At 41.3% G+C, this 13,185-nt stretch overlaps 1 protein-coding gene across 1 annotated transcript in view; it reads left to right on the top strand.

Moving 5' to 3' along the window:
• Positions 1-13,185, top strand: part of LOC105467049 (cysteine rich transmembrane module containing 1) — a 68,436-nt gene that overhangs the window by 14,730 nt on the left and 40,521 nt on the right. The window contains exon 2 of the mRNA XM_071098328.1: positions 4,330-4,536. Coding sequence (XP_070954429.1) covers positions 4,350-4,536 — 187 coding nt within the window. The 5' untranslated portion in view covers positions 4,330-4,349. The remainder of the gene's footprint in view (positions 1-4,329; positions 4,537-13,185) is intronic.

Genomic DNA, 13,185 nt, shown 5'->3' with positions numbered 1-13,185 from the left:
TAGGACTCTTTATTCTGCTCTATTGATCTGTTTTTCATATTTATTTTAAAGAAAGTTGAGACATGCTGAATATATAGCTTTTAAATTTTTCTTACACAGTATTACATCATACTTCAAAAGCATAAATTTAAAACAACTGCAAAAAAAAAAAAAACCTTGGTTTTTTCTTGGACATTTTCTTTCCTGGGACATTTAGGTTGTTTTTTTCCTTCCTCTGTTTTGTTTTGATCTATTTTTTATGTTGGAGGCCTTCCTCCAATGTCTGATAATCTTTGTCCATTCATTTATGTATGAGGCAGTAAATAGTCCATTAGAAGTTCAGTGTGCATAGGCTTTACTGTGGAGTAATTGGCGAGTCATTTCTTTGGTGTCCCCCCAATTATTAGTATCTATCTTTTTTTTTTTCCATTGGGACTGTTAAGTTTTCCAGAGGAGAATTTTCCACTTTACTGTCTGCAGAGTTAGTGCCAGTCCGTCTAGCAGGTGTCTTGTAATTAAAAAAATAACAACATTGAAAAATATTGTGTTTTTTTCCTCCATCTCTACTTTGATGAGGTCTTATTTCCATTGACCACTTTCCCAAAGAATAGTTTCTGCCCTTCTCATTGTGTGGTTGAATGACTGCTAATCCCGTGACTCTGAGTATGTCTTGAATGAGATCGTGGGATAGCAGTGTTCAGTGCAGTCTATTAATGGATCTTGACTGCAGCACTCTTTGAGCTGTCCCTTTTAGAGCTCTGATTTGTCTTTAATGCTACAGTTTACACTGTTTGCATTTGATCTGTAGTGAAACACTTCACTAGAGTAGGGTTTATATTTTACCTGACCAAATTTATAAGGGAAAGCAGTCATGTTACAAAGTTCAGTATCATACCTTAAATTTAAAGCTCTTTTGTGTTTTGCTTATGTAAAGTGGTTTGTACTATACTGTGTCAGTGTTAGGTAATCTTTTTTGCTTTGCTTTGCTTCTTTACCAGCTTGGGAACAATGGATTCCCACTGGATGAAGTTCTGTTTTTCAAATGCCAGCTCTAGGATCTGTCATCCAGCACAGATGCTCTTTCTGTGACTTTTGCTGTTCTCTCACTGGGATTTTTTTCTTGTTTAGAGGAAACTGAAAATAGATCCAGATTTTTATTCTTCCAAGGTGACTGTCTATATTGGGAACAAAGGGAAAAAGTATATGTGTGGAAGGAGGTCATGGTAGCTGGAGCACCTTTGTGGTTTATCCTTTGTATAAATGCCTCTGTGAATAACTCATGGGATTTTTCCCTTCTAGACCTTACATTTTTTTTTCCTCAAGCAGATGGAGAAAGATACATACCAAAAATGAGAGAGAAACATGATGAGGGGGTAAGTGAGGAGGACACATACACTTGGAAGAGAGCTTTGAGGTTCTCAGGGAGAGAACTGCACAGGATAATGCAAACAGATAGATCAAGATAAGTCATGAGACATTGAGGTCTGAAGTTGTAGTAGTTCTATACTCTGTTCTTTTTTCTCCTCATTGCCCATTGTTTTTAGATGAACAATATCTTCAAAGAAATATAGGTCCAGACTTTGCTAGAGTAAGAATGATCTACATGATCTTGTTGAACTGATTACGTTAAACTGCAGTTTTAATGAAGTTAGGTTACATACACTGAATTTCAGGACAGAAGTAGTTAGGATAACTGTATTGTACTTGTGTGATTTAAAAATAAATAATGGAATGGCCATATGGTGATTGATGAGACTGATTTCTGTGTTAACCAGGGCTCACTAGGCTTTCTACAGCCTTCCTGGTAGGAGAGAGGAAAAAAAATGCATTTGCTTTTATCCAAATTTGTATGATAATTGTAGTGTTAATCACCATGAGCCTTTGCATTCGGGTTCCTAGGTCAGGGTGTGTTGCCAGTTGCAGACCAGAGAGCAGAAAAGGAAAAGAATTCTCCTTTTTTTCTGAGTCCCTTTCAGGCCCTGGAAAAATAAGGTGGTGTCAAAAATGGGAGATAATACAGATATGGTTGAAATAGAGACCCTCAAGCCATTTGATCCCATAACATAGAGTTTCAATTTATAATCACACTCCTTCAAATGACACTCTCTCCATCAGCACCTCCTTCTACTAGGTTTAAGCCCCTACTCCTACCCAGCAGTCTGTTTACCACGTTTTCTAAAAATCATTGTCCTTATGTTTGTTTCAACCAGTTGCCCAAGGGTAGGGTTTGAGGCATATTGAGCTCTATACCTCACTACTTAGTCCAGTGTCAAGAAAGCACTTAATAAATGTATATTTGTGAATGTCACCCAGAAGGGTTCATTACCTTACCTTACCATCGGTTTCCAGGACTGGAAGTTCTGTAGAGGTAGTTTAGGTTAGGCCAGGCTTTAGTCTTTGATTTATGAGTTGTTATAAAGTCATCCGGAATGCCATTTCTTTCCTTTTTTCTGCTCTGCCTTTCTGAGTGGCCCACTTAAAGCTGGCTCCTTCTCAGGGCTGCAGATTTGCTGTCAGTAATTTTGTAGGCCTTATCTTTCCTAGACTTTGTGTATACCTTTGTACAGGGGAAGGCAAGGTTTGGTGGGAGTGTGTTAAGAGTCCGAGCTTTTTACTGATTGAACCACTTCAAAACCAGTCCCAGTGGCCAGGGAGTGCCATTTGCATCTGGGTTAAGTCCTGAATTCCTTGAATCAATCATGATGAAAAAGTGGAGAGAGTGACCCTGATTGGTTTAGATAGACTGGGTTCACCCTGGAGCTGGATGGGATGAGCTTTCCCTGAAGCACATGAACTACAGGAAGAATGGGCAGAGATCTACCTGGAAACCTGACTACTGTTAGGAGGGGAGAATATGGATGTTGTGTGGGCAACCAGCAAAGTCCACTGCTACTGTAATCCAGATATTTTAGGGAACTTAGACTATTTATGACTATTCTGTCCTTTATATAATAAAGTCACTTAGGAATTTATTGATTGCCTGTTATGGAAAATAATAGTGAAATTATTACATTTTGAATCTGAGACTCTTCCCTACTATTTGGTTGGGGATAGAAGACGCCCAAATAGGTAAAAAGTTAACTATTGATGTAAGATATGGGTAACAGCACAAAGCAGCAGTATGACAGATGATATCATGTTGTTTAAGTGAGACATTCTTAGAGTTTATACTTTGCATTCCCCAGTAATTGTTTGTTTGTTTGTTTTTGAGACAGAGTCTCGCTTTGTTGCCCAGGCTGGAGTGCAGTGGCGCAATCTCAGCTCATTGCAACCTCTACCTCCCAAGTTCAAGCGATTCTCCTGCCTCAGCCTCCTGAGTAGCTAGGACTACAGGCATGTGCCACCATGCCCGGCTAATTTTTTGTATTTTTAGTAGAGATGGGGTTTCACCATGTTAGCCAGGATGGTTTCAATCTCAACATGATCCACCCGCCTCAGCCTCCCAAAGTGCTGGGATTACAGGCATGAGCCACCACACCTGGCCATTTGTTTGTTTTTAATCTGAAAGTCACCACCACTGTGGAGCTTGAAGAGATAACAGAAACAAGATGCTGGCCCTGAGAACTTCAAGCCCAATCAAGAGAATGATTAACAGGCTTGGGGGCTGGGAAGCATGGCTTCCCTCACAGAAGCAAACCACGGAGGACAGGGTCCTGTAAACACAAATAAGCGCTCCTGGTGAGCCCCCCAGAGTCTCAGGGGCCTGGACGGGCAGAGGAGACGCTTGGCATTCTCTATAGACAGCGCTGTCCAACTGCTTAGAGCAGCAGGTCTGGGGAGAACAACCAGATCACCCCAATCCCCAGAGCAATGGTGATGGTTACAAACTTTGGTTGGTCATTGCTGCCGGTGCTGCTTGTTAGAAGTCCCCACTGTGGCCCAACCCTGTTGATTGGAGGGCTTCTAGTAGTGGATCAGCATCCACTGATGTGACTCATAGTTAGTGCTGTTAGAACACTTTCTTAAAGCTCTCCAATCACATTTATGGACATTTCAGAGGATTTAAAAAACAAAATATCTTGTTATTCATTTAACACATTTATTTAGGGACTGCCTTGTACCAGGTACTGTGCAGTGCTCTAGGGACATGGTGGTAATCTAAAACTTACTTGATGTCTACTGTCACAGCCTACAGTCTAGTGGAGGAAATAGACAAAAAGCAAATAAATATATAAAATAATTGCCAATTGTAGTGATGGTGAGAAGGAAACAAAATGAGCAGAGCTAGAGATTTGCACAAGGCTTGATATAGCTTGAAGGTATTTTGTAAATGATCTTATGGGTTAGAATTTTATTCCTGATGATTTCCACAGTTAAATGCAAATAATTTTCATTCTTTTTGTCTCTTAGGTGCACTTTACAGGTCCCCGATGAACCAAGGGAACCCTCCACCATATCCGGGCCCTGGTCCAACGGCCCCATACCCACCTTATCCACCACAACCAATGGGTCCAGGACCTATGGGGGGACCCTACCCACCTCCTCAAGGGTACCCCTACCAAGGATACCCACAGTATGGCTGGCAGGGTGGACCTCAGGAGCCTCCTAAAACCACAGGTGTGTGTCTCTCAATATGTGGGTATATAGTCCTGTGTCACCAAAGGAAATGTTTGCATGTTTTCTTTGGCAGAGAAGAAACTCTTTCCAGCCTTTGCAACTTGTGCTTGATGTCCCCAAAGCTTGATGATGGCTTAGGGTGGATTCTCACTCCTGAAAAGAGGCCCAAGTCAGCTCTGCCTACTACATTCACACTTCTTGTCCCCTCTGGGGCCGATGACTTCCTGGCCAACGTGTTTTCTGAGGGCCACCTTTAGAGCACTTGGGGGTAGGGAGGGAATTAGCAGTTGGGTCTTTGCTCTGCAGCAAGCTTTATATTTTAAGTTTAGTAATTAGCCTCTTGAGTTTATTTTATCTGTCAGCTTGTTGACCCTCAAGTCATCCTCTTGCCCCTGCTACTAGGTTTTTTTTTTTTTTCTTACTAAATGTTTTCATAATTCTATTTAACCTTCCAGTTGAGTTTTCAGGAGGCTCTTGAGTCCTTCTTGTGTGCTATAAAACAGTGTTACTCAAAGTTCAGTCTGTAGACAAATGCCAGTCAATGAACAGTGAACAGTTATGGACTGTATCGTATGTACAGAAAGTGAGAGTAAACATTCAGAAACTTTTAGAGCAATTTGGTGTTGCTGTGACATCCAAGCATGTAATCTTGCATTTTACAGAAAGTATCAGTCTATGAAGGATTGAAAATAAAACATCTTGAGGAGCACTGTGCTAGATGTCTTGGTCACTATTCTATAGCCCTTTGGTTGTCAGAATAGCTGCTCTCTTAATAGCCCTCTCAGCTTTTTTTTTTTGAGATGGACTCTTGCTCTGTTGCCCAGGCTAGAGTGCAGTGGTGCGATCTTGGCTCACTGCAAGCTCCACCTTGCGAGTTCACACCATTCTCCTGCCTCAGCCTTCCGAGTAACTGGGACTACAGGCACCTGCCACCACGCCCGGCTAATTTTTTGTATTTTTAGTAGAGACGGGGTTTCTCTGTGTTAGCCAGGATGGTCTCAATCTCCTGACATCATGATCCGCCTGCTTCGGCCTCCCAAAGTGTTGGGATTACAGGCGTGAGCCACTGTGCCCAGCCCCTTTCAGCTTTTTAAGATAACTGATTTTTTTTTTTTTTTTTTTTTTGAGACGGAGTCTTGCTCTGTCACCAGGCTGGAGTGCAGTGGCGCGATCTCCGCTCACTGCAACCTCCGCCTCCTGGGTTCAAGTGATTCTCCTACCTCAGCCTCCCAAGTAGCTGGGACTACAGGCATTCACCACCACGCCCAGCTAATTTTGTATTTTTAGTAGAGATGGGGTTTCACTATGTTGGCCAGGATGGTCTCGATCTCTTGACCTCATCATCCACCCCTCTTGGCCTCCCAAAGTGCTGGGATTACAGGCATGAGCCACCGTGCCTGATCAAGATAGCTGATTCTTAAAAAGTGCTTATTATGGCCAGGAATGGTGGCTCATGCCTGTAATCCCAGTACTTTGGGAGGCCAAGGCGGGCAGATCACCTGAGGTCAGTTCAAGACCAGCCTGGCCAACATGGTGAAACCTTGTCTCTACTAAAAATACAAAAACTAGCCAGGCATGGTGGTACGCATCTGTAGTCCCAGCTACTCAGGAGGCTGAGGCAGGAGAATGGCTTGAACCTGGGAGGCAGAGGTTGCTGTGAGCCGAGGTTACACCATCCACTCTAGCCTGGTGACAGAGTGAGACTCCATCTCAAAAAAAAAAAAGTGCTTATTGTGTGTCACATGGTCTCCTAAGTGCTTTATATACATTAACATTTAATCCTTGCAACAACCCTATGAAGTTATTCCCATTTTATAGTGATGTAATAGAGGTACAAAGTTAGAGTAATGACTTGCCCAAGGTCACCTAGCTAGAAGGGGCACTTTCCAGATTAGAATACTGATAGCTTGGCCTCAAAATCTGTACTTATAATTTATTGTTGTACTGTTGTTCCTCTCCTGCCTTTTCTGAGCTGACTCACATTCATCTGAATTTAGTGCCTTATGCCTCCTCTGAGAGATTTTCCTGTCATTTAATTCTTTACTAATCAAAAGTAATAACAGAATTGCTGGTTAGTTTTATTCTAGGACTTGATGATTCTCTAGAATAAGAATTTTACATTCATGGAAAAGATTATGCTTTTATAGTGGCAAAGCTTATACTCTGTTAAGATTGAATAGAATATTTGAATACCTTTAAATAATTTAATTTATCTGGAAGGAAACTTTTGCAATCCAAAATTGTGTTCTGTTATAACAGTTTTTATAATGCATGCTCGGAAGAGGGCAGGAAGTATAACCAGTGTAATCAGAGTAGTTGGTATTCAGGCCTGTGACATCAGAGAAACATTTTCGGAAAATAAACCTCAGCTTCTGGGTTTTCTGCTTCAAAATAAGGTAACCCTGTGATGAATAAAAGAAAGCATAAAAGACAACATAGGGTATGATTTCATTTATGTGAAATTCAAAAACAGACAAAAAGTATGTATGACGCCAGAGATCAAAATAATGGTTACTCCTGGCTGTGGAGTTGGGAAACTAGGGTGGGACTGGTTATTCATTGGGATGGGAACAAAGGAACTTTCTGGGGTGTTAGGAATACTCTGTATCTTAATCTTGATGTAAACATTCTTCAAGATAGATAGTTATGACTTGTGTACTTTGCTATACATTATATGTCAGCAGAGAAATATAGCCCAGCATTTGAGTTATCTGGTAGACTCAGCCCAATGCCTGCCTGGTGTTAGTTCTTTCACCTATAGCCCTCATGGTCTTCTTGTCCATTTCTAGGCCAATATTGTTTATACTGACTCTCTAACTAGCATTTGATGAGTTTAGAACTTTATTGAGTTTGTTTAGAATAAGTGCTTCTTAGGTTCAGTGGACTTTGTCCACTGTTCATGCAGAAAATACAGATTTGGTTATCTTTCTTACCTTTCATATAATTTAAGTATTGATGTCAGCTTTTTTGATGAAAAATAATTTCTTAATTCTTTTTAGGGTTAAAAGCCTCTTTAGTTCAGTGTTACCAATCATGATTGGTTTCACAAATGCAGTTGAAAGCTGTTTAATATCCTTCCCTACGGATATACCCAGGAATTTATTTCTCTGTCATTAGCTTGTGAATTGTTAACTGCCCAGATCCTTTCTGCACCAAAACATAGCAGGTAGTGCTAAATGGTCAAATTTTGTCACCTGGGGTCCATGTTCTGTGAATGGGACTCTTGGAAGGATGTAGCCTCACTGAGAGATGAACCCTTTAGGGACCCATTTCATTCCTTGCTCTGGTATTGCTTGTGGGATTCCCAGTCAGAATTATGTGTTCTCATGCTGTGTATATGAGCTCTATATGGAAATTTAAGCTTTTTCTTTCCAGTTGAATGATTTTAGATTTACTACTGTAGATACTTTCTCTGTCCACTCAAGTTCAAGTGTGTAGCGTATTATGTTAATAGATACATAGGTAGAAATGGTTTATTTTTCAAAGGAAGGAGGATCTCCTTTATCCTTAATTGGTGTCTGATAATTGGTTAGGGCTTAATAAAGGTGTGATGAATGGATGAGCAGGGTCGGGTAAATGGCTAACCTAAGCAGAACCTTCCTTGGTCATCTGTTTATGATTCAGAATTCATGTGTCAGAGATTGTAGCAAGAAAACCCACCTTTTGTTTTTTTAAGGAGCCAACCTTTTGGAAGCAGCAAGTGCTTGTGGGAATAAGGCCTCCCAGAAGAGCATACCTGCGATTATGTCAAGGATCTCCTGGGTGGTTTTTAAGAATAACAACTAGTATTTGTTGAGCACCATGCTGGTGTTAGCTTTATGTAATCTTCACAGCAACCCCATAGTATCAGTCTCATGTTATAGAAGTGGAATCTGAGACTCAGAAAGGTTGTGTTTCAGTTATCTGTTGCATAACATATCACCCCCAACTCACTGGCTTAAAACAACGATTTATTATTTCTCATGATTCTCTGAGTTGGCTGGGAGGCTCTTCTTGCTTTGTGTGATCTTTCGTGGGGTCACTCATGTTACTTAATTCAGCTGTCAGCCTGGCTGGGTGTAAGCTATCCAAGATGACCTCACTCACGTGACTAGGGTCTTGGTTTGCCTCCACGAGGCCTGTCTCTGCACATAGTCTGTCATCATTGGGTGGTCTAGCTTAAGCTGCTTTACATGACAGCTAGCTTCCAACAGAGTGAAAGTGGAAGCTGCCAGGATTTTGGGCTAGGCCCAGAACTGGCATAGCATCACTTATCCCTTATTCTAGTGTTCAAAATGAGTCTCAAGGCCAGCTACTTTCAACAGGAGGGGGAACAGATATCACCTCCCTCCTCCCCCTCTTTTTTTGGTATATTTGAGATATAATTCATGTACCATACAATTTACCCATTTAAAGTTGTACAATCCAATGGTTTTTGGTATATCAACAGAATTTTTCAACCATCATCACTATCATAATTCCAGAACATTTTCTTTTATTATTATTATTATACTTTAAGTTCTAGGATACATGTGCAGAACGTGCAGTTTTGTTACATAGGTATACATGTGCCATGGTGGTTTGCTGCACCTGTCATCTACATTAGGTATTTCTCCTAATGCTATCCCTCCCCTAGCCCTCCATCCCCCGACAGGCCCCAGTGTGTGATGTTCCCCTCCCTGTGTCCATGTGTTCTCATTGTTCACCTCCCACTTATGAGTAAGAACATGTGGTGTTTGGTTTTCTGTTCCTATGTTAGTTTGTTGAGAATGATAGTTTCCAGCTTCATCCATGCCCCTACAAAGGACAGGAACTCATCCTTTTTTATGGCTGCATAGTATTCCATTGTGTATATGTGCCACATTTTCTTTATCCAGTCTATCATTGATGGGCATTTGAGTTGGTTCCAAGTTTTTGCTATTGTTAATAGTGCTGCAGTAAACATACCTGTGCATGTGTCTTTATAGTAGAATGATTTATAATCCTTTGGGTATATACCCAGTAATGGATTGCTGGGTCAAATGGTATTTCTGGTTCCAGATCCTTGAGGAATCGCCACGCTGTCTTCCACAATGGTTAAATTTACACTCCCACCAGCAGTGTAAAAGCGTTCCTATTTCTCCACATCCTCTCCAGCATCTGTTTTTTCCTGACTTTTTATTGTTTTTGTTTTGTTTTGTGTTTTTTGAGACAGAGTCTCGCTCTGTCGCCCAGGCTGGAGTTCAGTGGCACGATCTTGACTCACTGCAACCTCCACCTCCTGGGTTCAAGCGATTCTCCTGCTTCAGCCCCCTGAGTAGCTGGGATTACAGGTATGTGCCACCATGCCTCCCAAAGTGCTAAGATTTCATGCGTGAGCCACAGTGCCCAGCCGTTTCCTGACTTTTTAATGATCACCGTTCTAACTGGCGTGAGATGGTATCTCATTGTGGTTTTGATCTGCATTTCTCTAATGACCAATGATGATGAGCTCTTTTTCATATGTTTGGTGGCCACATAAATGTCTTCTTTTGAGAAGTGTCTATTCATATTCTTTACCCACTTTTTGATGGGGTTGTTTTTTCCTCGTAAATTTGTCTAAGTTCCTTGTAGATTCTGGATATTAGCCCTTTGTCAGATGGATAGATTGCAAAAATTTTCTCCCATTCTGTAGTTTGCCTGTTCACTCTGATGATCGTTTCTTTTGCTATGCAGGAGCTCTTTAGTTTAATTAGATCCCATTTGTCAATGCTGGCTTTTGTTGCCATTGCTTTTGGTGTTTTAGCCATGAAGTCTTTGCCTATGCCTATGTCTTGAATGGTATTGCCTAGGTTTTCTTCTAGGGTTTTTATGGTTTTAGGTCTTGCATTTAAGTCTTTAATCCATCTTGAGTTAATTTTTGTATAAGGTATAAGGAAGGGGTCCAGTTTTAGTTTTCTGCACATGGCTAGCTAGTTTTCCCAGTTTTTAAATAGAGAATCCTTTCCCCATTGCTTGTTTTTGTCAGGTTTGTCAAAGATCAGATGGTTATAGATGTGTGGTGTTATTTCTGAGGCCTCTGTTCTGTTCCATTGGTCTATATACAGAACATTTTCATCACCCCAAAAAGAAACCGTTTAGCAATCTCTTCCCATTTCCTTCCACTCTTCCCCATGTGTTTTTTTTTTTTGTTTTTTTTTTTGAGACGGAGTCTCGCTCTATTGCCCAGGCCGGAGTGCAGTGGTGTGATCTCGGCTCACTGCAAGCTCCGCCTCCTGGGTTCACGCCATTCTCCTGCCTCAGCTTCCCGAGTAGCTGGGACTACAGACGCCCGCCATCATGCTCAGCTAATTTTTTGTATTTTTAGTGGAGACGGGGTTTCGCCGTGTTAGCCAGGATGGTCTCGATCTCCTGACCTTGTGATCCGCCCACCTCAGCCTCTCAGAGTGCTGGGATTACAGGTGTAAGCCACCATGCCCGGCCTCTTCCCCACCATTAATCTGCTCTGTCTTCATAGATTTGTCTGCTCTGGACATTTTATATAAATGCAACCATACAATATTTGGTCTTTTGTTACTGGCTTCTTTCAGTTAGCTTGATATTTCCAGGGTTCATCTATGTTGTAGCATGTATCAATACTTCATTCCTTCCTATTGCCAAATAATATTCCATTGTGGATATACCACATTTTAGTTACCCTGTCATTGGTTGATGGGCATTTAGGTTGTTTCTACTTTTTGGCTATTAGGAATAAAGAATAATGGCTGTTATAAACATTTGTGTAAAATAGACTCCATCTTGGAGGAATGGCATGTGAATACAGGGTGAGAGGAATTGGTGACCATCTGTGCAAACAGTCCACCACATTCTGCCCTTTACTCCCAACAATTCATATCTCCCTCATAAGCAAAATATTTCCACCACCACTAGATGTCTCATCCAATAATTACATCAGCTTAAAATCCAGGATATTATCATCTAAGTAGTCTATATGTAGGTAAGGCCTCTAAACTGCCATGCTGGTCCATATACCCTAACTTTGTTCATGCTGCTTCCTTTACTTCCCACCTCTGATCCCCACTATGCCACAACCTACCCTACACATCTCTGGAGATCAAAAGAAAATATCTTTTCTTCCTTGAAGCTTTTCCTTACCTATACTATACCTCCAGTAGAATTTACCACTCCTATTTGCTTCAACTGCACCCTATACAGACTTCTTTCAGAGCCCTTCTTCTTGCTCCAGATTAAATAGTGTCTACCTTATGTACAGTCCATTTTAGCTTTTTTATGTCTGAATTCAATCAACCTTAGTGTTTAGGCTTTCACCATTTGTTTTGGTCAACACTCTTAAGGCTACAAGTGATAGAATCTTAGCCTTTGATATTAACCAGCAACAGAGGTTCACCAGACATCTGAGTAAAGAAAGGCTCCAAGATGAAAGATGGTGATCCAAACAGAAAAAAAGGGATTCTAAGGGAACAAACATTGCAGGGAGAAGAAAACCCTCCTACCAGAAAGTGGGGGAATCCTTTAATAATCTTTTTTTTTTGTCGGGGGATGGAGTCTTGCTCTGTTACCCAGGCTGGAGTGCAGTGGCGCAATCTCGGGTCCCTACAATCTCCGCCTCCCAGGTTCAAGTGATTCTCCTGCCTCAGCCTCCCGAGTAGCTGGCATTACAGATGTGTGCCACAATGCCCAGCTAATTTTTGTATATTTAGTAGAGATGAGATTTCACTGTATTGGCCAGACTGGTCTCAAACTCCTGTCCTCAGGTGATTCACCTGCCTCAGCCTCCTAAATTGCTGGGATTACAAGCATGAGCCACCGTGCCTGGCTCGCTAATATTCTTAAGATATACTGAAGATAAATCTTATTGAAATAAAAGCAGTGGTGCTGTATAAAATGAACTCTGGAAACAAAAGCACTTAGCCAAGAAGAATGTGAAACTGATCTCACCCTAAGGATTAGATCCAAAAGGTCCATTTGGCAGCCAGATCTTGCCAGAGCAGAATTTAAGGCATTTGCCATAGGTGGAAGGTTGATGTATGTTTTGGTTATCTATTGTTACATCACAAACCACCCCCAATCTTAGAGGTTCCGTAATTTGGACAGGGCTTGAGAGGAAAGATTGATTCATCTCTGCTCCTTGTTGGCATCTACTGAGGCTGGAACATAGATAACGATAAGCAGTTTGCTGGGTTGGGTTTGTACACTTTCTACCATCCCATATGATCCATAAACTTTCTTCTTGGCTTTGTATTATGTCCAAAAGGGTACTCTTGGGTTTACTTACACTTGCAATACAGAGAAAGAAGCCATTTGGTTTGGCCAGTGCTTCAGATGGGAGAGAGGGGTGGGAGCATGATGGCCAACTGCTGGGAAGGGTCAGGAGGTACCTGACATGCTAGTATTTCTGTGTGCGTTCCAAACTAGTGTTGGGTTTCTCCACTTTTACTGGCTTTGTTTGATCTGATTGTCCTTGAAGATTTGATTAACTTCAACCCTATTCTGTCAACTGTTTTAGTTCCAATGGAACCTTGTACTTCTGGTTCATTTTAACAAGAAATTATCTCAAATCCAAAAAGAAAAAAAAAAATCATGTCTGGTATTTCAGCTGACGTGACTGAAACAGCTTGGGGTTGGTTGTCTCTGTCCCTCTGCATGGTCTGTCAGTGCTGCTATCACAGCATGAGAGTTTCAGAGTAGGTG

This window comes from Macaca nemestrina, chromosome 6 (assembly GCF_043159975.1).
Source record: "Macaca nemestrina isolate mMacNem1 chromosome 6, mMacNem.hap1, whole genome shotgun sequence".
Lineage (NCBI taxonomy): Eukaryota > Metazoa > Chordata > Mammalia > Primates > Cercopithecidae > Macaca > Macaca nemestrina.
The sequence above is the reverse complement of the archived record's forward strand: the minus strand, read 5'-3'. Positions and strand labels throughout refer to the sequence as shown.